General features: G+C 37.9%; 1 protein-coding gene across 9 annotated transcripts in view; it reads right to left on the bottom strand.

Moving 5' to 3' along the window:
• The window catches only part of Cspp1 (centrosome and spindle pole associated protein 1), a 102,270-nt gene that overhangs the window by 30,844 nt on the left and 48,945 nt on the right, over window positions 1-22,481 (bottom strand). For all 9 annotated transcript variants that reach the window (XR_007212788.1, XM_048358703.1, XM_048358705.1 and 6 more), the window contains 3 exons: window positions 22,322-22,394; window positions 15,838-15,967; window positions 13,770-13,917 (listed from right to left, as the gene is read on the bottom strand). Coding sequence is in view for 8 of the 9 variants with exons in the window: in XM_048358703.1 (XP_048214660.1) it covers window positions 13,770-13,917; window positions 15,838-15,967; window positions 22,322-22,394 (351 nt within the window). In the remaining variant the exon portion in view is untranslated. The remainder of the gene's footprint in view (window positions 1-13,769; window positions 13,918-15,837; window positions 15,968-22,321; window positions 22,395-22,481) is intronic.

Raw genomic sequence — 22,481 nt, 5'->3', positions numbered from 1 at the left:
TAGGAGAGTCCTATAGGAAATGGATTCTCCGGTTCCCATCATGCCTTTAGGGCCTGTAGCCCTAGCTAGTATCTTGAACTACAATTATCTGGTGACACTCGGAAATTAAAACAACCAGCAAAACCAATCACAAATTACTAACCCACAGAACAATACAGTGTTTACTGTTTCTAAACATTAAGATTTGGGAATAGTTTATTACTCAGCAATACATACTAATACACAGAGCAAAAGTCTCAGTACAAAGAAATGGAACAACCACTAGTCAATCATTTAAATGGTTTCAGACACAAGGGTAAAAAATAACTCTCCTTCATCCATCTCCCAAATAAACTGGAGTATAGTTAGCAATGAAAGGAAACTCAAACCTGGATTTACGTAGTATTTATCAGGAAGCACTTGTGTTCAAGGACATATTTTTAGCATGAATCACAATTCCAATACCATGTAGAATATGGCAAACAACATGAGTGTTACAAAAGACAGTGAAAGTTCAGAATCGTGGGGGTTCATATTCTGTTTATAAAACTATTTAGGGAATCTTGGCTTAGAAAACAACAGACAAGAGTTTCAAAGGTAAAAAGATATAAGGACTGAGAATACGGACTCGTGGCGAGAGTGCTTGCCTCGTATACATGAAGCCCTGGGTTCGATTCCTCAGCACCACATACATAGAAAAGGCCAGAAGTGGCGCTGTGGCTCAAGAGGCACAGTGCTAGCCTTGAGCAAAAAGAAGCCAGGGACAGTGCTCAGGCCCTGAGTCCAAGCTCCAGGACTGGCAAAAAAAAAAAAAAAAAAAAAAAAAAGATTTAAAAATTAAATAATGTGAGTTAACGGTCTAGGATAGTATAAATATGAAGAAATTCTGGGAGGATGACTAGAATCCACAGTACATGTAACAGGGGAATGAGAGACAGGAAACTGTATATTGGATGTCCAATATAGAATATCCTAAAATCGATAAAGATTTTCACTCTGGTTCTATATGTAACAGATGCTGTTTTAACAGTTATTGAAGTAGTAGTACTAATGGAAAGCAACATGAAATGTTCACCATTTTTAGAAAATAAGCAATAAGTAATTATTTCACACCAGTATTATATATGACATAACTGAATTAAGTTAATTTTCTCACAGATAAACTAAGCAGCAGAGCAACAATGAAAATCTTGGCAGTAAGACTTCAGAATCTTCCATGATCTTTAAATACAAAATTATTAAAAGTGTTAATTATTAAAACGTGTCAGATTGTCATACATAACTCAGGTGTAAATAAAGGACAGCAAAGAAATAATGAGATAAGAGCAAAAACACAACAAATCATAATTTTGGTAGTAGCACAAATGAAAATGAGTTCAAGAAATAGTGAAGCAGAACCTATACACTAGGCTTATTAATTGACTAGACATGCATAAGAAGTCAAAAGTACACGACAATTTTACTCTGAATGATCAAAAATATTCCTTTAGGAGAAAATGCCAAGCAATGAACTTGATTTTAAAAGTTAAGTTCGACTTAGCATACTACCTATAAATAATTCCTCAAACATCAGGTACAGAGATGTAGAAGATAGGCTGGAAATAAAAATTTTTAAGTGAGAAAAAAAAATTTGAAGATCACCTGTGAAGGTCAAAGGAATAACAGGGAAGTAAAAGAGATGAGATAAGAGAATGTTAGGATGGATACACATAAGGTCCAATAGCACTTAGAAGACCATATTTACAAACCAAAAAGAATCTGGACTGACATATCCTATGCTAACTGAAGCATAAGGGCAGCAACTCAGAGCATTGCAGACGATCTTAAAAAGGAACTGTCACACCAGTTCAAAGAGTACGGTAGAAGTAAAAACAATTCAAGTGAAATTAGGGAAACTATTTTTGAAAACACGCATGTAATACACACACATGCCAGTACTGGGGCTTGAACTCAAGGCCTGGGCACTGTCCCTTAGCTTTTTGGTAGTTAATTTGAGATAAAAGTTTACAGAATTTCCAGCCTGGGGTGGCTCTGAACCTTGATCCTTAAATCCTAGCCTGCTGAGTAGCTAGGATTCTGGATGTAATCCACCAAGTCCACATCTCCTGTTTGTTTTGATGTGAACTGAACTATGCTAGCTCCGTGCTTCAGACACTTTCCTCTTTCCTGGACTCTTAGTATGTTGGGAAGTAGAGTTCTCATGGACTTCTCTGCTTGGGTTGACTTTGAACCTCTATCCTCTTATTCCAGTCTCCTGAGTGGCTAGGATTATGGGCATTGAGTCACCAGTTCCTGGTTTGGAGGAACATTTTTGGAAAGTATTTTACTGCCCCAGAGAGCTGGTACAGTTCACTTTTCCCAACTCCCTCTCAACATCTCTATTTCTTCCCAGCATATCTCACCTGTCTCCAGGTGACTACTGTGGCACAGGAGTTTCATTCCAGTCTGACTAGCAAAAAAGGCAACCTATGCGAAAACTGAGCAGTAAGCTACCAATAAGAAAGAGGCCTTTAATATCTGTGGAGTCTAGTCCTGTCATAGAAGATTAGTTGAGAGAAAGGTACATGAAAAGAAATATAAAGCCTGAGAGTCCACTTTTGGGTTAGGCATTGCAAAGTAAGGACCTCACAGATTCTCATACTTAAGGGGGATTCTAGAGGATGTTTTCATAACATTTGAATTACCTTTCTAACTAAGGACAAACAAGCCCAATTCCATAGGATATTGGGGAAAAAAACAAACAGTCCAAATAATATCTAAAAAAGAAGACTGGATCCCAGTGAGTGCCCAGTAGGAAGAGGCACCTGGCACCTCGTAGCCCTGTAGGAAGGCAGGGTCATCTCCTAGAATCAATTCCAAAGCAAGACACGCCTAGCTAAGTTTCCTGAATACTGGGTGATCAACACAAAGAAGCCAGTGTCCAGATAGACAAAACCCGGATTTTATTTAACTCTAACCCTTCTGTACATCATCTTTAAAACAAAATTTATATGTAAAAAAGGGAAAAGGTTTAATTGTTTAAATCATCTACTTTGTCTCCACCTTGGATAGTCCCCTCTTGTGCAACGAGACTGAGATGGAACATCCCTGTTGCTGCAGGAAGTTGAGGACCATCTTCCCTGCCTATCAGGCTAAGGAATGTCTACCTATTCACTTTGCTCTGAAAAATGCAGGCGAGAGGTGTAGCTCAAATGGTAGAGCACCAGCCAAACACAAAAGCTAACTGAGTACAAGACTCTGCATTTAAACTCCTCTGAATAACTGTTTGCCAAAATAAATGCCAAGAAAAGCAACAAGAATAACAACAACAACAGCAACAAAAAGAGTGCTTCCTAAAAATTCACCTAGCTTGTGAATTAGGGGAAATTCCTTTTTGACCTAGACTAATTTTTTCCAAGTCTTTCCATTTCCTTATGAATGGGCAATGCCATTCTTTCTGATGGAAGGGTGGAATCCGTGTGTGTGTGTGTGTGTGTGTGTGTGTGTGTGTGTGTGTGTCACATTTTCTTGACCCATTTATCCACTGAGGGCATCTGGGTTGATTCCATATCCTAGCTATGGTAAGTAATGCTGTAATGAACATGGCTGTGCTAGTGGCTTTAGCATGGGCTGGTTTGTGATCATTTGAGTAAACGCCCAGGAGTGGGATTGCTATAGATTAATTTTTTTAATAAAACTATTTTTAGGGGGCTAGGAATGTGGCTTAGCAGTAGAAGTATTCGCCTCATATGCATGAAACCCTGGGTTTGATTCCCCAGAACCACATATATAGAAAATGGCCAGAAGTGGCGCTGTGGCTCAAGTTGGCGGAGTTGAGTTGAGCAAAAAGAAGCCAGGGACGGTGCTCAGGCCCTGAGTCCAAGGCCCAAGGACTGGCAAAAAAAAGTTCATGGAAACAAAATCTGAACCTATGAAACAACCAATAAAATTGATTAAACCTAGACAAAACTGACTAAGAAAAAAAGAAAACAGAAAGGCTAGCCATGGTAGTATAAGCCTGTAATACCAGTTACTAGGAGGCAGAGATAGTAGGATATGGCCAAAGGCTGGCCTGGACAATGTTAATAAGACTCTAACTGAAAAGGCAAAACTAAAAGCAAAAAGGCTGGGGCAGTTCTGAAAGCAAGGCATTCAATTCCCAGCAAGGAAGGAAGAGAATATTCAAATTGTAACTATCAGGAACAAATGAGAGGCACCATAGCTTGTATACTGAAACAATAAAGAGAAAACTTTTGAACAACTTTATGCCAATAAATTCCAAAATGTAAATGAAATGAACACTGGTTTATTTACAGCACTAAAATTCAAAACAGGAACAGATAAACTAAGTATCTCTTTATCTACTAAAGATAACAAATTCCTACTTTAAAATCATGCACAAAAGGTAGTTTCCAATGGTATGTGTTATCGATAAGACAGAAAATACTTCACAATTCATGCTGAGGCTAGCCGACATGCATGATTAAAACCCAACAATGAGAAACAAAAACAAATATGTTTTGAGTCTAAATATTCCACAAAAAATAACTGCAAATAAAATGTTCCAGTGTGGCCAGCCAAATAAGGTGAATTCTAGGGATAGAAGATAAAGCATGTTAAAGTAAATCCATGTATCAGACATAGTAGCACATACCTGTACCCTTGGTACTCAGGCCACTAAGGACTGCTTGGGCACACAACCTCAAGACCATAGAAACAAACAGAGGGGGGCTGGGAATATAGCCTAGTGGCAAGAGTGCTTGACTCCTATACATGTAGCCTTGGGTTCAATTCCCCAGCACCACATATATAGAAAACGGCCAGAAGGGGCGCTGTGGCTCAAGTGGCAGAGTGCTATCCTTGAGCAAAGAGAAGCCAGAGACAGTGCTCAGGCCCCAAGTTCAAGCCCCAGGACTGGCAAAAAAAAAAAAAAAAACAAACAAACAGAGGGGAGAAGGGTGCCTAATTCATCTTATGGCAAAGAGTATAAAAGCCACATTATCCTCTCAACAAGGCTGACGTGCATGTGAGAAAATGTAATACGCATTCATGAAGCAAACACAGAGCAAACTAGGAATACTAACAATATGTGATTTTTGAAACAAAATAAACCTGTTTTTTAAAGCCTACAGATAACTAAGTTAAAGACTGAATGCTTCCAATCAAAGGTCAGAGGGAAAAATTAATGTCTAGTCATGGTTCCTAAACACTAAAGTATAGTTCCAAACTAGTGCAAAAGGCAAGTAAAATAAGTCACAGGAAAGAAAAAGAACAGGAGGAGATGGTAGAGGAACCTCTGGTTTGCAGATGTTATGATCATCTCCATAGAAAAAAAGACAGATCACTACAAAAAGAAAAATACAACTTCTAAGATACATTAGTTTAAAAAAGAGAGCACACATCTATATTCCAGCAACAGATACTGAAATTTTTAAAGAATTATCCAGGTGGCATCAAAACACAAGAAACATTTACAGACAATTAAAATACGTACAAGATTCCAAAAAACTACACTATATTAGTAAAAGAAACTAACTAGAAGCACTAATGGGATATTCGTATCATAAACCTCAATACTGTTAAGGTGCTGACTGTGCTAAGACTAACTCCAGGGTCACTGCCATCCCAAGACAGTCACACAGGTTGGGGGAAGCTGACCAAGTAAAAGTCAATTCTGTGAAGTTTATTCAAATAATTTTGAAAATACTGCAAGATTTGTATATCTCAATTCCAAAACATTCCAAAACAAAGCTATTGTACTCAAGAGAATGACATAAGCTTAGGACAGAAATAGAGGGCTGGGGATATAGCCTAGTGGCAAGAACACTTGCCTCGTATACATGAAGCCCTGGGTTCGATTCCCCAGCACCACATATACAGAAAATGGCCAGAAGTGGCGCTGTGACTCAAGTGGCAGAGTGCTAGCCTTGAGCAAAAAGAAGCCAGGGACGGTGCTCAGGCCCTGAGTCCAAGGCCCAGGACTGGCAAAAAAATAAAATAAAATAAAATAAAAAAAGAAATATAAATCAATGAAACCAAGTCAATTTATGGTCTACTGGCTTCTGACAAAAATACCAAGAAACTTCAATATGGGAAATGTGCTAAAATTGATTATGTAATCATAATTTTGAAACTACCAAACTATGCACTTTACATGCATGAACTTGTGTCCTACAAGAACTGAATCTTAAGAAAGCTGTTATATGTAAGCATATTTATAAACATATATTTTAGGTGGATAGACAGACATGAACTGTCACAGACTACAGGAGACATACACTGTAACAAAATGCAACATAGGATCATGTATTAGAGTCTAAAGTAGATTGAGGAAATTGGGGGGGGGGGGTAACATCTGAATCATGCCAATGTTAATTTCTAGTTATAATCATTGTGAAATGATTATGTGAGATGCTACATCAATGCAATTTGAATAAAAGACCTTTACAATTCTTCAAGAAGTCTTAAAACTGTTCCACAATAAAAAGATTTTCTAAGATAGAGAAAATGAAGTAATGAAGTGATATGCCCATTACCTGACTTCTGAAAGAGTAATCCCTCTATGTAACACCTTAATAACAATAAGATAAAAATGAGCTACAATAACTCACTCTAATGTCTAATAATAGAATGACTAAAATGCACAAACTCAAATGTTGATGGGAATTCAGAGCAGATGAAAATTCCATGCTTTTCTTGGAAAAAAAGGTACAATTTGGAAAAATGTTTGGTAGTTTACTATGGTATTAAACACACCTACTACATAACCCAGTGAACTCATTCCTTAGAATTCACCAAGAGAAATTAAAAAAACATACAGGCCTGTAAGTAAATGTTTGTAAAGGTTTATTCATGTCAGTTTTAAACTGCAAATGATCCAAATGATCAACTGGTAAATGGACAACAAAACTGTGGTACTTCCAAAAATGCGATATCATGCAATAAGAAAAAAGAAATAGCTAGTGACATACTGAGAACAGACAGGGCAGGTGGGTTACTCAATGATGGGTAAAATCTAAGGTAGTACCTAACCTTAACTCATTCCACTTTGTAAGGTAATAAAAACCATTCTTATTTATGACTCATTATGCAAGTAATCAAACATCATCTAGCCAGACACCAGTAGATCAAACCTATGATCCTCGCTACTCAAGGCAAAAATCTGAGGATCAGGGTTCAAAGGCAAATGAAGTGGAGGTGAAGGGCTAGTGGCAAGTGCTCGCCCCATATACATGAAGCCCTAGGGTTCGATTCCCCAGCACCACATGTATAGAAAACAGCCAGAGGTGGCACTGTGGCTCAAGTGACAGAGTGCTAGCCTTGAGCGGGAAGAAGCCAGGGACAGTGCTCAGGCCCTGAGTCCAAGGCCCAGGACTGGCTAAAAAAAGAATATAAAGTGCAAGTGAACCTGTGGCTCAAGCGGTACAGCACTGGCCTTGAGCAAAGGAAACTCAGGGACAATGCCCAGGCTCTGAGCTCAAGCCCCAGAACTGGCACACAAATACACACAAAAAATCATCTGGAAAGACTGATAAATAATTTTAAAATGCATGGATGCTTGAACGTATCAAGACCGTATCAGAAAAACTAGGGTCATGAACTTACTGAACACACCAAACTCAGGAATTGATTGAACTCCTTCACCAGAATCACATACGAGGGGGAGACTGACACTGGGATTTGCCACCACACACTGACCAGTCATTAGCTCGTGTGGTGCAGGATTCGGCTCAATTCCTTCCCGAGGAATGTGTCCACTTGAGTTGCCATCTGTCCCAACCGAGAAAGTAGGGAGCAACTCCACGCTCTGAACCAGTATCTCCATCAAAATGGTGAGACAGAGGACAAGGGGCGAACTAACGCAACAGCGATGCTACAAGACAACATACGGGAAATGAACTGTGCAACTTGGGGGAGGGGGAGGGGGGGAAAATGAGGGAGGAGGCTGACAAGTGTGACAAGAAGCGTCCTCACTTCCTCATGCATGTAACTGCAACCCCTCTGCACATCACCTTGACAGTAGCATTACACTAAAACAATACAGTAACTCTGCACTCTGACATCACATCTCAGGAGCTGGGTGCCCAGGTTGTTATGATGATGTTATCTGACCATCAGAAGAGAGCCCTCGGATCTTTATACCTCCACAGTTTGCCTTTCAACCAAGGCCCTTTGATCCATACAGTTGCTTTAATTCTTAGAAATCCTGTAGTCTCTGTTACTGTGAAGCATCATGTTCTATCTAAAAATTAGTATTAATAATTAAGATTAAAATATAAACATCCATGGGCTGGGGATATAGCCTAGTGGCAAGAGTGCCTGCCTCGGATACACGAGGCCCTAGGTTCGATTCCCCAGCACCACATATACAGAAAACGGCCAGAAGCGGCGCTGTGGCTCAAGTGGCAGAGTGCTAGCCTTGAGCGGGAAGAAGCCAGGGACAGTGCTCAGGCCCTGAGTCCAAGGCCCAGGACTGGCCAAAAAAAAATATATATATATAAACATCCAATCTGCCAACTGGTGCTTGGCTATCAAGTATCATCCGTAGTATTTGCACTGACAGATGAATGCTGATGAGACTGATACACTTTTTGAGCTTGTTGTCTGATAAATTCAGACATCGCAGAAAGATGTATGCAAATAACATGGATGGATCACATAAGCATGATGCTAAATTGTCCAAATTAAAAGGCTGCTAGACGTAACTGTGAGACTATAGCTATGACTGAAAAAGCAGAGATCGGGGATCACTGTTCAGGATTATCCCAGATACAGAGGCTCGCAGGCGGGCAGGAGCTTGCACCTCGACTCCCGTTTCAGAGGAAGCACCTGGCGGGGCCGTGGTGAGCGCCTAGCATCCCCAGCTCCCCAGCTACGTGGGCAAACACGGGAAGGAAGGGTCCGCCCGGCTCTGGCATGGAGAGATAGCCTACACAGACAATAACCAATGCAAAAAGAAGGTGGAAGTGTTCAAAAGCACCTTTCAAAAAGCAGAAGGCCCTGAGTTAAATGCCCATTATTTCAAAAAATAAAGTAAAATAAAATAGCAGGGCTGGGAATATGCTTAGTGGCAAGAGTGCTTGCCTTGTATACACGAAGCCCTGGGTTCGATTCCTCAGCACCACATATATAGAAAATGGCCAGAAATGGCACTGTGGCTCAAGTGGCTGAGTGCTAGCCTTGAGCAAAAAGAAGCCAGGGACAGTGCTCAGGCCCTGAGTTCAAGGCCCAGGACTGGCGAAATAAATAAATAAATAAAACCAGTTAATTAAAATAAAACAAAATAGCAATACCACCAGTGTGTTTTGTTTTTTAAATCACATGCTGGCAGTGGCAGATAGCTGGGTAACAGAATTGCAGGTAAAGGACAGGGGAAATTTTTGCAAGGTTAGAAACATGCTACATCTTTCAATTATTGGGTTGGTTATTAGACACAACTGTCAAAACTCAGTAAACTTAAAGGGTGAATAATTTTATTGTATGCAAATTTTAACTCAATATACATACATAAAAACAAATCTAACTAGAGTACGATAGTACGTTAAAGATACTTAAGCATATATAAAAAAGATGCTTAGTAATGCTCTAATCAGAATTATGAAATACTTTTGGCCATCTTTCAAGTTTCTATTTTGTGACTGTAAATTTACTTTTAATTGGGGCTGGGAATATGGCCCAGTAGCAAGAGTGCTTGCCTCCTACACATGAAGCTCTCGGTTCGATTCCCCAGCACCACATATATGGAAAACGGCCAGAAGGGGCGCTGTGGCTCAGGTGGCAGAGTGCTAGCCTTGAGCCGGAAGAAGCCAGGGATGGTGCTCAGGCCCTGAGTCCAAGGCCCAGGACTGGCCAAAAAAAAAAAAAGAAACAAAAAAAAAAAAATTTACTTTTAATTGATCATTTCCATTTGGTGTTCAGTACTTTAAAAATATTTAACACATGAAATTTTTAAACTTCATTTTAACTTCATTAATGAAACTTCATTAATACATCACTATAATTAACACACAGAAAAGTCTCATTACCAAAAAACCTCCCATCATGTTATTTCATTATACGTAATTACTCCCTTTCCCTTTGCAAACTACTGGCAATTTCTCTTTCCATATAGTAATGTCATTTTGAGAATGTCATGTAATAATAGCAAGACTCATATACACATAACATTCTCAGAAGAGATTTCTTTCCTTAGTATAATTCATGTGAAAATGATCCAAGTTGTGTCCATCAACAATTCATTCTTTTTCATTGCTAAGTACCATCCAATTATATGGATATACCAAGTGTATTCATTCACCTACTAAAAGACATTACAATGTATTAGCTTTCACAGGAACTTAATAACATTTAAGTATTCTTCAATGAATAAACAACACTTCAGTATGGTTCAAATAAACAAGCTGAAGCATTTACTTAGAAAGGTTCACACTGTTTACAGCTACATAAAGAGAAGATGTCTATTTTTCATTAATAATTTCCCTTAAAAAGAGATCTCAGAGCCAGACGTCAGTGGCTCATTACTGTAGTACTAGCTATTCAGGTGGCTGAAATCTGAGAATCATGGTTCGAAGTCAACCTGGGCAGCCAAGTCCATGAAACTCTTATCTCCAAACAACCAGAAAAAGCTACAAGTGGAGTTGTGGCTCAAGTAGTGGTGTGTTAGTTAGCCTTGAGCAAAAAAGTTCAAGGGTGGTGCCCAGATCCTCAGTTCAAACCCCAGGACCTGCACCAAAAAAAAAAAGATCTTGGCTAAAATAAGAGTGAGGATTCAATTTGTTTAGTTTCTTTGAAATAAAAGTGCACATGTGAACAGCAGTAATTGCAAAAGCTAGGGGTAGAATTGGTTACCTAAGCTCAAGTATAGTAAAGATGTTTACAATATTCTTTTCCTACAGCTGCCAAATACTAAGAAAATTGTTTTCCTCATCTCCAAAATGCAACACCCACTTACAAAACAAACTGATAGTCTTTAGATGACACACTTACTTTAAATAGATCCTATTTAAAAGTTTTATTATATTTGACAAAATTGTATGACTCTTCTTTTTTATGGTATGAAGTATTAAAATAAGCAAACTAAACACTACTACTAAAAATAGAAATCTCAGAAATTTTTCCTCCATTTCCCTTAGGCCAAGTAATTCTAAAACAATTATTTTTTTAACTCAAATCACATACTTACCCTGCTTGCATCTCCACCAATGAAATGAATACAAAGATCTGTACTTGGTGGCGGTGTGCTACCCTTGAGTGGAAAAGCTCAGAAACAGCACCAAGGCTCGGGGTTCATGCCCCATAACCAACCAAAAAAAGAAAAATACCCTTATTTGTATTGTAGGATGCTGGTGGGTCATGCCTGTAATCCTAGCTACTCAGGAGCCTGAGAGCTAAGGGCCATGGTTCAAAGCCAACTGGGGCAGGAAAAGTTCCAAACTAACCACAACAAAGCCAAAATTGGTGCTGTGGCTCAAGTGTTAGAGCCCTGGCCTTGAACAAAAGAGCTCAGGGACAGTGCCCAAGCCTCAGGACCAACACACACACATTTAGGGGGGAAAAAATCCTTATTTGTATTCTTTCAAGTAGAAATAAGATAATCTTACAGGCAGCCAGAATGGTCGCAGAGAATTACTCCTAGTATTCCAGTCTTGGAAGCACCTTTTTAATGGTTACCCGTATATTCCTATCAATTCACAATTTAGAGATCCTATAGCAAACTGGCTATCTGGCTGGGTAACAACCCTGTGCTTTCCTCCTGACCATAAAGAAATCTAAACTTTCTAGCCACTGAACAACACTCCTGGGCCAGGAGTCAACAAAACCTCACATGCTTCTATCTCTCCCAAAACCCAGCCAATGCAATCTGAAGTAAACAACTATCAAGCCAGGCGCTGGTGGCATATGCCTGTAATCCTAGCTATTGAGGAGGCTGAGATCTGAGGATCAGAGTTAGAGGCCAGCCTGGGCAGGAGTATTTGTGAGACTCTTTATCTCCAATTAATCACTAAAAAACAAGAAGTGGAGTTGTGGCTCACAGTGATTGAGCGTTGGCCTTGAGAACAAAAGCTCAAGGACAGTGCCCTGACCCAGAGTTCAATCCCCACGACCACCACCACCACCACCAAAAAAGACTACCAAATGGAGAGAACACACTGGAGGAGGTGTAGATTCCTGAGTTACCTCTTAGAGAGGCTGCCCAGCCGCACCACAGGATGACAGAAATGAGAAGTCGACACATTGTGTCTCAATCTTCTTGAGAATTTGAGATGCTAGAGAACCTTTTATTAACTGCTGTGATTAATACCTTTGCATTAAGTAATATCTTCACTTTAAAAGGAAATATTATATCACTATCCTTAAGTGGAAAACAGGTATTTTTCTAATATATAGTCATATAAACATCTATTACAATAAGAATTACTTTGCATCTCCTAAAATCATTTCATCTGCAAAAAATGATGAGTTCCAATCTTTCAAAACTGTAAGTACTCATTCATGAAAAGGAACAAATAAATAATTTGATAAGACAAGTTATTAATTTAAGTGTGCCTGAAAATACATCATTACATATTTAACAAAGAATAAAAGGCATGATACACAAGAACTCTAATAACTCAACAGCCATCAATACTCTGCTTACACATCCCTATAGTAACATATACCAATCAAACATAAAACCTACATTTTGAACATTTTAATAACATCCCTACAGTAACATATAACAATCGAACATAAAACCTACATTTTGAATGTTTTAATAAGGACTTTTCTATTATCCTTTATTTCTCATTTCTAATAAAACAATTTTCTAAAACCCCATTACCTCAACTGTTATTCTGCTACAAACTAATCAGAAACTATGAGTTATATAAAGTCCCTTTTTTTTTTTTTGGCCAGTCCTGGGGCTTGGACTCAGGGCCTGAGCACTGTCCCTGGCTTCTTCTTTTTTTTTTTTTTTTTTTTTGCTCAAGGCTAGCACTCTGCCACTTGAGCCACAGCGCCACTTCTGGCCATTTTCTGTATATGTGGTGCTGGGGAATCGAACCCAGGGCCTCATGTATGTGAGGCAGGCACTCTTGCCACTACGCCATATCCCTAGCCCATAAAGTCCCTTTTTAAGGTATTTGTTGTGATTACTAGATCGAAATTTGAGAGTACATAACTGAAAAATAACATAATTCTGTAACCTGCCAGAAAGTTTGAGAATAAATCTTGTTTTCTGAAATGAGATCTCTAAGAAAGATTCCTACATTGAGCAGATACCTTCCATATATAAAGTAAACACAGTATCATTTCCTGTAACTATCTCAGCTATTTTTTAAATGTCTTATTAGTACAAAAAATGAATAACTTACATTTATTACTTTTACTAAAAATTAAAATAACCTAAATACTAGTTGGGGTAAATACCAACTAATATGAATTTCCCTCTGCAGCTGGTTGTATCAGATGGAAAAGCTGTAATAAAAACAAATGAATATTTATATTTATAATCAAAATATTTCTTTTGCATTAAGAAAAAAACCTTGTCTCTCTTCATTCTACTCTTTTTAGGGGGGGGCCAGTCCTGGGCTTGGACTCAGGGCCTGAGCACTGTCCCTGGCTTCGTTTTGCTCAAGGCTAGCACTCTGCCACTTGAGCCACAGCGCCACTTCTGGCCATTTTTTTTCTATATATGTGGTGCTGGGGAATCGAACCCAGGGCTTCATGTATATGAGGCAAGCACTCTTGCCACTAGGCCATACGTCCAGCCCCCGATTCTTTTTAAATGTAAAATTATTTATTTCAAAAACAAGTCCACAGAAATAGCATACTTATCAGATTTCCTTCTGCATCTTTGAGAGGCGCACCACCTCCACCTTTTCCCCAGGGGTTGTACATTCTCATTTCAGCTTCCAACTTAGCTTCATACTCTTCTTTTTCTTCACGTTCTTTTTTCCTTCTTTCTTCTCTCTCTAGAATCTTGATAACATAAAATAGATAATATTTATTTGACTGGTTAAAAAATTAATCTGCCAATGTTTTCTTACAGCACATTTATTATAACTAGTATGACTGACTAGTCCTCACAACACCTAAATGTGTGGGTTACAGAGCTGCTGTTCCACCAGATCATGCCACTGGAGGCTTTTCAAAGCACTAGCACCAGGTGAGATTCCACCAACTCCACCCCTACTCTCCAAACTTACACCCCAACCATTCATTCCCTTCCTGACCTCTCCAGTTCCATCACATCACGAAGGTCTCACTACTTTCTTTTTCTATTACCCTTGCACTGGAACTATTCAGAAACTAATTCTAACCCCTGCCTCCCCAGACCTACACTCCTCTGTGCTCTGTTTCCAGAATTCAGAGACATTGAAGGTTCAAAGCTTTTGATAAAATACTAGGCAATTTTAAGTGCAATGTTATGAAAGCATACAAAATAAATACAGGCTTGTCATCACCAAGTATAAGTACAAGACTATTCTCTAGATATATATGGATAGACAAATAAGATTAAGAATCAACATTTTGTAAGTCATTTTTAAACTCAAAACCACATGTGTGGTAAAGCTAGGCATTCTTTCACTCCAGTACCAAGAAATTATACATATGTAAGATTTTTAGAATTATTAATCTGCATGCGTTTTCTTTATCCCCAATGCATTCCTTACATGTAGGCTCCGTTTTTTCAGTACTGGATTACTAGTTCCACAAAAGCCAGAAAAACAATTTTGTAGTAATCAGAATGTTACCCAAATGTATGTTGTTTAATTTATTGTAAATAATGGTGAACAATGGCCAAATAGGAGTTTCATATTCCTTTAACATAACTTTCTAGAATCTCTCTCATGAAAAAGTTGAAAGTACTTTAAGAAGATATCTAAGAGGAACTTTAGACAAAGTACTTCAAATCTAAAGTACTATACATATATATATTTTTTACCATGAGTTCCAAGATCAAGGTTATTAACCCAATTTTAAAAAATCATACATTATTCTTATGTAACCTCTCTTATCACACTGAAAATTACTAAACCATCTGCTGTCCTCCATAAACACGCTCTACTACATGCATTCGTCACTAATTTCCAGCCTCATTGTTGTCCTAGACTAGAAATTTCAAATCCTCTGTGCAGGCTCATTTCCAAATCCACATCAATGAATTTCTGTGGTGTCAATGAAATCTGTCTCTTCGATCTCTCCCCCTCGCCCCCCCCCCCGCCACACACACACACTTCATCTAGTTCAGACCACCATTGCCTCTTAGACTATGTCCATAGTTCACTTCAGTATTTTTCTCCCACATCTATTTCCCATTGTCTAAATCATAACCAGTTTCTTTCTAAAATATCTTCATATATGTTCACATCAACTAGTCCTCTCATGTTTCTTGGCTTAAAGTTTCCTTTCTTTAGTTGTATAAATATGGAACTTTTAAAATCTTTATTAGCTTCACCTTTCACAATCCAGTAAAAACTCTTGTCTCTTGCTTCCATCCAATTCCATTCCCAGAATGTGCAAGGAAGGTCTAACCTATGTAACATACAGCTTAAATATCAACTACCATGTGAAGCCCTCCCAACTGTTCCAGACAATTACTCTCCCTGTCCCATGTTTCCAACAGCATTCCAATGTTTCCAGCTCAACACCTGTCATGCTGGGCCTGGAGGCATGCCTGTGATCGAGAGTGCCATCAGTGAGGGAAAGCAAGCGTCAGACACCAAGTCTGAGTCCCAGTCCTAAACCAAAACAAAAAATAAACAACAACAGCAACAAAAAACCCCACCATACTGTTACACTTATTAAATTTCTTTTTCTTCTTGCTCTGCCACACTTAGTTCTACAAGGCCATCTACAAGGCAAATAAAATGTTTAACATTGTCAATAAGTAAATACCTGCTGCTGTAAGGCTTCTTGATAAGACTGAAGGGATTGTTTGGAAGGTTTGGGTTTATCTTCAAATAACAGTCCAGAACTCATTGTCCTATCATTTGTAATTTTCAGTTCATTCGGTCCAACTGTATTCCTAATATCAAATAAATAATTAATTTGAATGTACCTGTTATTCAAGAATAAGAAAACTCAATAAAGAAAATAAAACATGTTGGGCAAAAATATCTTATAATAAAGAAGAACCTGTATTTCTCTACAGGTCAAGAGGAATCTTTTAACAATATCTATTTTAAAATTCTCCCTCTCAACTCTTCTGGGCAATCTGTAAACCTTGAAAATATACTGGATCTATTTCTTGACCTATTTTGAATCTATAAAAATAATAACACACCAAAAAGTTCTCAAATAGTGCCCATAATAAGTAATGATTTGCTAATAATGAATAAATAAAATTGTTTTTAGCCATCTCAAAGAAAAAATATAGTTTTCTCATCTCTAAAATCAGCCTCATCACTTTAATAAGCTTCTTTTGTATATTTATCCTATATAATGTATTTATATTACGCTAAATAAATACATTTTGTTAATTGCCACAATGGATTCTGAGTGACCCGAGAAAATTGTTTTTAACACCTTAATGTTTTTTTCAAAGCAAGATAATTCTTTAGTGTAAGGAAAAAAAGGTTGGTAAGATTTATCTGAATAAATTCAATTACACATTGTGCAGATTCTTAGTTTCTCTTTCACTCATTATCCTTCCTATGCCCAACCCCTCATTACTCAATTTTTTTCTTAAGATTGAGAGTACCTGGGAACTGGTGGCTTACTCCTAGCTACACACAGGAAGCTGAAATCTAAGGATCAAAGTTAAAAGCCAGCCACGGGCACACAAATCTTCAGACTCTTATCACCAATAAACTAGTAAAAAGCCAGTAGACATGGCTAGAGAGGCAAGGCTCATGTGATAATGTACAAAACATGAGCCAATAAAGCTAAGAGAGAATACAAGCCCTGAGTTCCAACTACAGTATCAGTATTTTTTAAAAAGGTTAAAATCAATTTACAATTTCCTTGGTATTGTCAACCAACTTTGGGATGCAAAATAATATAGGATACAAAACAATAATTTTCACTATTAATACTATCTTTTCACCTTTTCACATAATTAAAACTTGAGCCAGGCACAGTGGCTCACACTTGTAATCCTGGCTACTTGGGCCAAGAACAAGATATTAGACCAGTGAAGGCAAAAAAATTTGCAAGACTCCACCTCCATCACTAGCGGGGAAAGTGGTCACTGGACTCCGTGACAAGCCTCTGTCCTCCCTCCCCAGTGAAATGAGGAAGCGCAGGGAGGAGAACGGCAGCCTCAGCCAGCTCACACACGAAGTGAAACCCTGCCTCACACGTAACCAGGGCACAAGGGCGAAGGCGAAGGTAGATCCCGTGGTAGAGCGCTTGCCTGGCAAGCGCGTGGGCCTTGAGCTCAATCTCCAGCACTGCCAAAATAAACTCAAGTGTTTCTCTCTCTCAGTGCATCCTGTCTGAAAAATACATGTTGAGAGCTCTTACTTTCTTTCTGATCAGTTTTAAGAAAACAGCACTACTCTGTTGCTCTTTGTACAGTTGGGTCCTAAGTTTAACAAGAGTGAAGGATGCATGCAATTGAATCAGAACAGAAAGAAGGGAGGAAATGGAAGGGGTATTAAGCAAACTAAACAATGGTTTTTATCCTGTTTACAGAGTTATTCAACAATTACCATACAATCTATATTTAGAACATTTCCACAGTCCAAAAGGGAAAAAAAAATCCCTTGGATCCATTCCATTCCATTCAGTCCTTGACAAAACCAGCTCCAGGGAAGCAGGGTACCCCAGTGCCACCAAAAAGAAAAGGGGGGGGGGGGGTGGAAGTCAAGGCAATCTGCAAGGTTCATCTTCTTAACTAATATGTGTTACTTCATTCATCATCCTACATTCCAGAGCAATTCCAAATGGACATATAATATTTTATAAAATCAGAGAAGAAACAATCCTATAAACATTATACTTAAAACACTAAGTACAAAGAGGAAAAAAAATTGAAAGCTACAAATGCAAAAGACGAAGAAGTGGGTAACAATGTTCAACAAGAAATGTTCTCATTACCTTACTTAGGTAACTTTAACCCCTCTGTACATTACCTTAATAAAATAAAATAAAGAGTTAGATAACAAGCCCATTAGACTAGCAGCACATTTCTCAACACAAACTCTAAATATAAAGAAGGCATGGAAGAACATAGTTTAAACTTGGAAAAAACAACTACCAATCTAGAGTACTATACCCAGTAAAGCTATCCTTCACTAGTGCGAGAGAAATAAATACTTTTACAATAAACCAAAGGTAAAGGAATTCATGACTACTAAAACTAAAAGGGTATAGTTTTGAGATTCTTGTGTCTGTTTTTAGTAATATTAACTTACAATTTCCCATTTCATACTTGCCTTTTTAGATTTCAGTATCAAGAAAACAATCTTTTTAATAGTTTTATATTCATTTTCCCCTGCAAAGGCTGGCAGAAGTCTCTAGTCTATTTTTGTGGAGGGATTCAAAATTTCTAATGCAATATTTTAAGTTTTACTACTTTTTAGGTTTTCTTATTTCTTCTTGAATCAGTATTAATAAGCTATATTTTCAGAGACATTTTTCTTCTAAATTTTCTAATTCCTTGGCATAAATTTTTTCATACATTCCTTCATCTTTTTTTCCACTAACATTGATAGTCAACTGTTAATTTAGCCTTTGAAGGAATATAATTTAGGTTTACGGACTGTCTACTTACTGTCTTTAGTTAATATCTATTCTTTTGATATCTTTACATTGCTTCCTTGAGTTTGTTCCATCAATCTTTTCCCACTTTTCTTATGTGACCATTAATTTTCATCCTATTTTACGTATTTCTTAATTTCTTCTTGTTTTCTAATTTCCAACACAAAAATTATTTTATTTTAAAATAAATTTCTAGCTTAAATGGTTCACAGGCTATCTACTGAAATTTATTAGGGATAACATGAAAGATTAGAATATGGTTATAAATAGGTGGAATCAGGATAGAAAGATGGCAATGACTAAAAGCGTGACACCAATCAAGATTCACTGTACTGAAGGGAAAAGATGAGAGAGAAAAATGGAAGGGATGACAGCAATCAAGATGCACTATGCTGAACTGACATGTTGGACTGAAAACCCTTCCCACAACTACTTAAAGGTAATTTTTAATACCTTTTACACATAAACTCACAGGTTGAGTTGAAAGACTTTGGTATAACTAAAGATAATTTTTAAATGCATAAATTTAATTAGTACTTTTAGATTACCTGAAAATGAAAAGACAAGCTAGGAACTGGTAGCTCATATCTATAATCCTAGGTATTCAGGAGGCTAAGATCTAGAGCATCACAATGGCTAGGGGCTAGCACAAACAGAAAAATATGCTAGATTCCATCTCTAAAATAATCTGCAAAAAAAGTGCTGGAAGTATGGCTCTGGAGGTAGACTACCAGCCTGGTAATCACGAGTTTCTGTGGACTAACACTATTCAAAAGAAATGTACTCAATACCTGACTTACATACCTGTAACCCCTCTGTACGTTACACTTAAAATAAAAAGGAAGGTATGACTCAAGTGGTAGAGTAACTGCTTAACAAGTACAAAGTTCTGAGTTCAAAATCCAGTGCCACAAAAAAAATCATTAACAACACAAATCAACAACTTATCCTTCGACTGCCAGAGACTAGAAATAAACAGGTTCATGTATATGAAGCAAGCACTCTTGCCACTAGGCCATATTCCCAACCCTGGAAAAATTCTTAAAAGCAGAAAATCTACAAAAACTAAATCGTATACAAGAAGCCCTAGGTTTGATTCCTCAGCACCACATACATGCAAAAGACCAGAAGTGGCGCTGTGGCTCAAGTTGACAGAGTGCTAGCCTTGAGCAAACAAGAAGCCAGGGACAGTGCTCAGTCCCTGAGTTCAAGCCCCAGGACTGGCAAAAAAACAAAGGAAGAAAAAAAAAGAAAAGCCATCCAAACTGGACAGAAGTCAATCATCTCTGTTCATATATGTACAAAACCCTAAAGGTTACATACATACACCCCCCCCCCAAAAAGCCAGATAAAATAAATGAGTTTGGAAAAGTAACAGGTACAAGTCAATATACAAAAATCAGCTAAATGGACAGCTGAAAACTACAAAAATAGTTCCACTTACAAAGCATCAAAAACAGTACCACAAAATAACAGAAATTGATCAAAGAAGTCAAATACCTATATAATGAAAACTATAAAACACTGACAAAAGAAATCAATGAAGATGTAAGTGGAAATACAAATCAAGTTTATGGATTAGAAAAATCAGTATTATTAAATGACCAGTCTGCTGGGAACATGGCCTAGTGGTAAAGTGTTCATATTAAATTGTATACATGAAGCCCTGGATTCGATTCCTCAGCACCACATATATAGAAAAAGCCGGAGGTGGCGCTGTGGCTCAAGTGGTGGAGTGCTATATAGCCTTGAGCAAAAAGAAGCCAGGGACCAGTGCTCAGGCCCTGAGTCCAAGGCCCAGGACTGGCAAAAAAAAAAAAATTTTTTTAATGACCAATCTACAGATTCAATGCATTATCATCAAAATTCTAATGATCTTTTTTTAACAGAAATAGAAAAACCCACCCTAAAATTCATATAGTATGTCAAGGGGCCCCATACAGGCAAGACAACATTGTAAAAGGAACAAAGCTGAAAGACTCATATTTTCCTCACTTCAAAACTTTTAAAGCTGCAGTAATGAAAACAATACTGTACTATAAGGAAGAAAGACATACAGACCCTGGGAATAGAGAGCCCAGAAACCCTTATCTGTAAAGTCAAATGATTTTTCACAGAGATGTCATAATCATTCCATGCAGAAAGAATGAATGGTCTCTTCAAAAAATTGCAGTGGGAAAACTAGATATTCACACATACCAGAGAATAAAGTTGAATTCCTATTTACAGTCACTTACAAAAATAATTAGAATTAATCAAAGAATCCAAAGAACTAAAACTATTTTTTAAAATGTAGGCAAAAGTTACAAGTGGAGGCTCAGTCCAAGTTACTTAAGAAGTAGAGATTTGGGCTGGGAATATGGCCTAGTGGCAAGAGTGCTTGCCTCGTATACATGAAGCCCTGGGTTCGATTCCTCAGCACCACATATATAGAAAACAGCCAGAAGTGGTGCTGTGGCTCAAGTTGGCAGAGTGCTAGCCTTGAGCAAAAAGAAGCCAGGGACAGTGCTCAGGCCCTGAGTTCAAGCCCCAGGACTGGCAAAGACAAATGTAGAGATTTGAGGCATCTGGGTTCTGGCCCAGCACAAGCACACAAGTTCACAAGTTGGAGAGAGAGAGTCTCATTCAAAGGCTACAGTGAGCACAATAGCTGGGCTCACTGCAGGGGCCTGTTAATCCCAGTGACCTGGGAAAGCACAAGTAGGAGAATCATAGTGCAGGATAGTTCAGGGATGAATTAAGTCCCTACTTCAAAAACAACCAATGCAAACAGGACTGGAAGTATGGCTCAAGTGGTATACTGCCTGCTAACAAGTGCCTGTAATATCCTGAGAGCGAAGGAAAACAAAATGGCAGGGGTCTAGCATAAATAGTCCTTCCAAGAAAGTACACAAACAGCCAATAAGCACAGTGATGCTCAATATCACTGAGAAATTAGGTAACTGCAAATTAAACTAAAATGAAGGCTAGAAGTGTAGCTGCCATAGCATTTGTGAGGACCCAGGTTCAAACCTCAAAATAAGAGAAAATTAACAAATGTCGGCAAGTATGTGAAGAAATTCAAATCCTTGTGGACTGTCAGAGGTATTACAAAATAGTACAGACACTGGGGAAAACAGTATGGCAGTCCTTAAGAGTATTTCTTCAAACTATTATCAATTTTAAACTCAGCAATCTCACTTCTGGGTAATAAGTGAGAACAAGATGCCAAAGAGACCATTTGCACAGCAGTGCTGATGCAACGCTGTTCACAATAGCTAAAATACTGAAGAAATCAGTAGATGAATAAGCAAAAAAAGGTATATACATACAATGCACTATTATTTATTCTTAAAAGATCCTGACATATTATAATACAGATGAAAATCAAAGGTATCACGCTAATAAATAAAGTCACAGAAACACATGTCTAACTACTCCCATAAGGTACTTTGGGAGGAGTCAAAAGCAAAGGTAACAGAACAGCAGTTGCTAGGGAATGAAGGAAGGAGAAAGGAGAGTGACACATTTTGTTTAATAGGTACCAAGTTTCAGTTTATACAGTGAAAGATTTTTGGAGATGGCAAACACAATAAATGTATTAAACAGACTAGAACAGTACCTTTAAAACTTTATTATGCTCTTTTAATAAAAGTAGTGAAACGAGAAACAATAATCCTTTTAATTTATAACTTACACAATAGGTTGTGCTAACTGATGTGTGACAGGGCCATAAGCTACAGGCTGTACTCCCATCATTCTTGAATCATCTAAAAAAAAAAAAAAATAGGATGAATTCCCATTTAATAACACTTTATGTCAAAAGGAAAAAGCACAAAAGTATTTCCTAAGGAAAA

Source organism: Perognathus longimembris, chromosome 12 (genome assembly GCF_023159225.1).
Source record: "Perognathus longimembris pacificus isolate PPM17 chromosome 12, ASM2315922v1, whole genome shotgun sequence".
Lineage (NCBI taxonomy): Eukaryota > Metazoa > Chordata > Mammalia > Rodentia > Heteromyidae > Perognathus > Perognathus longimembris.
The sequence above is the reverse complement of the archived record's forward strand: the minus strand, read 5'-3'. Positions and strand labels throughout refer to the sequence as shown.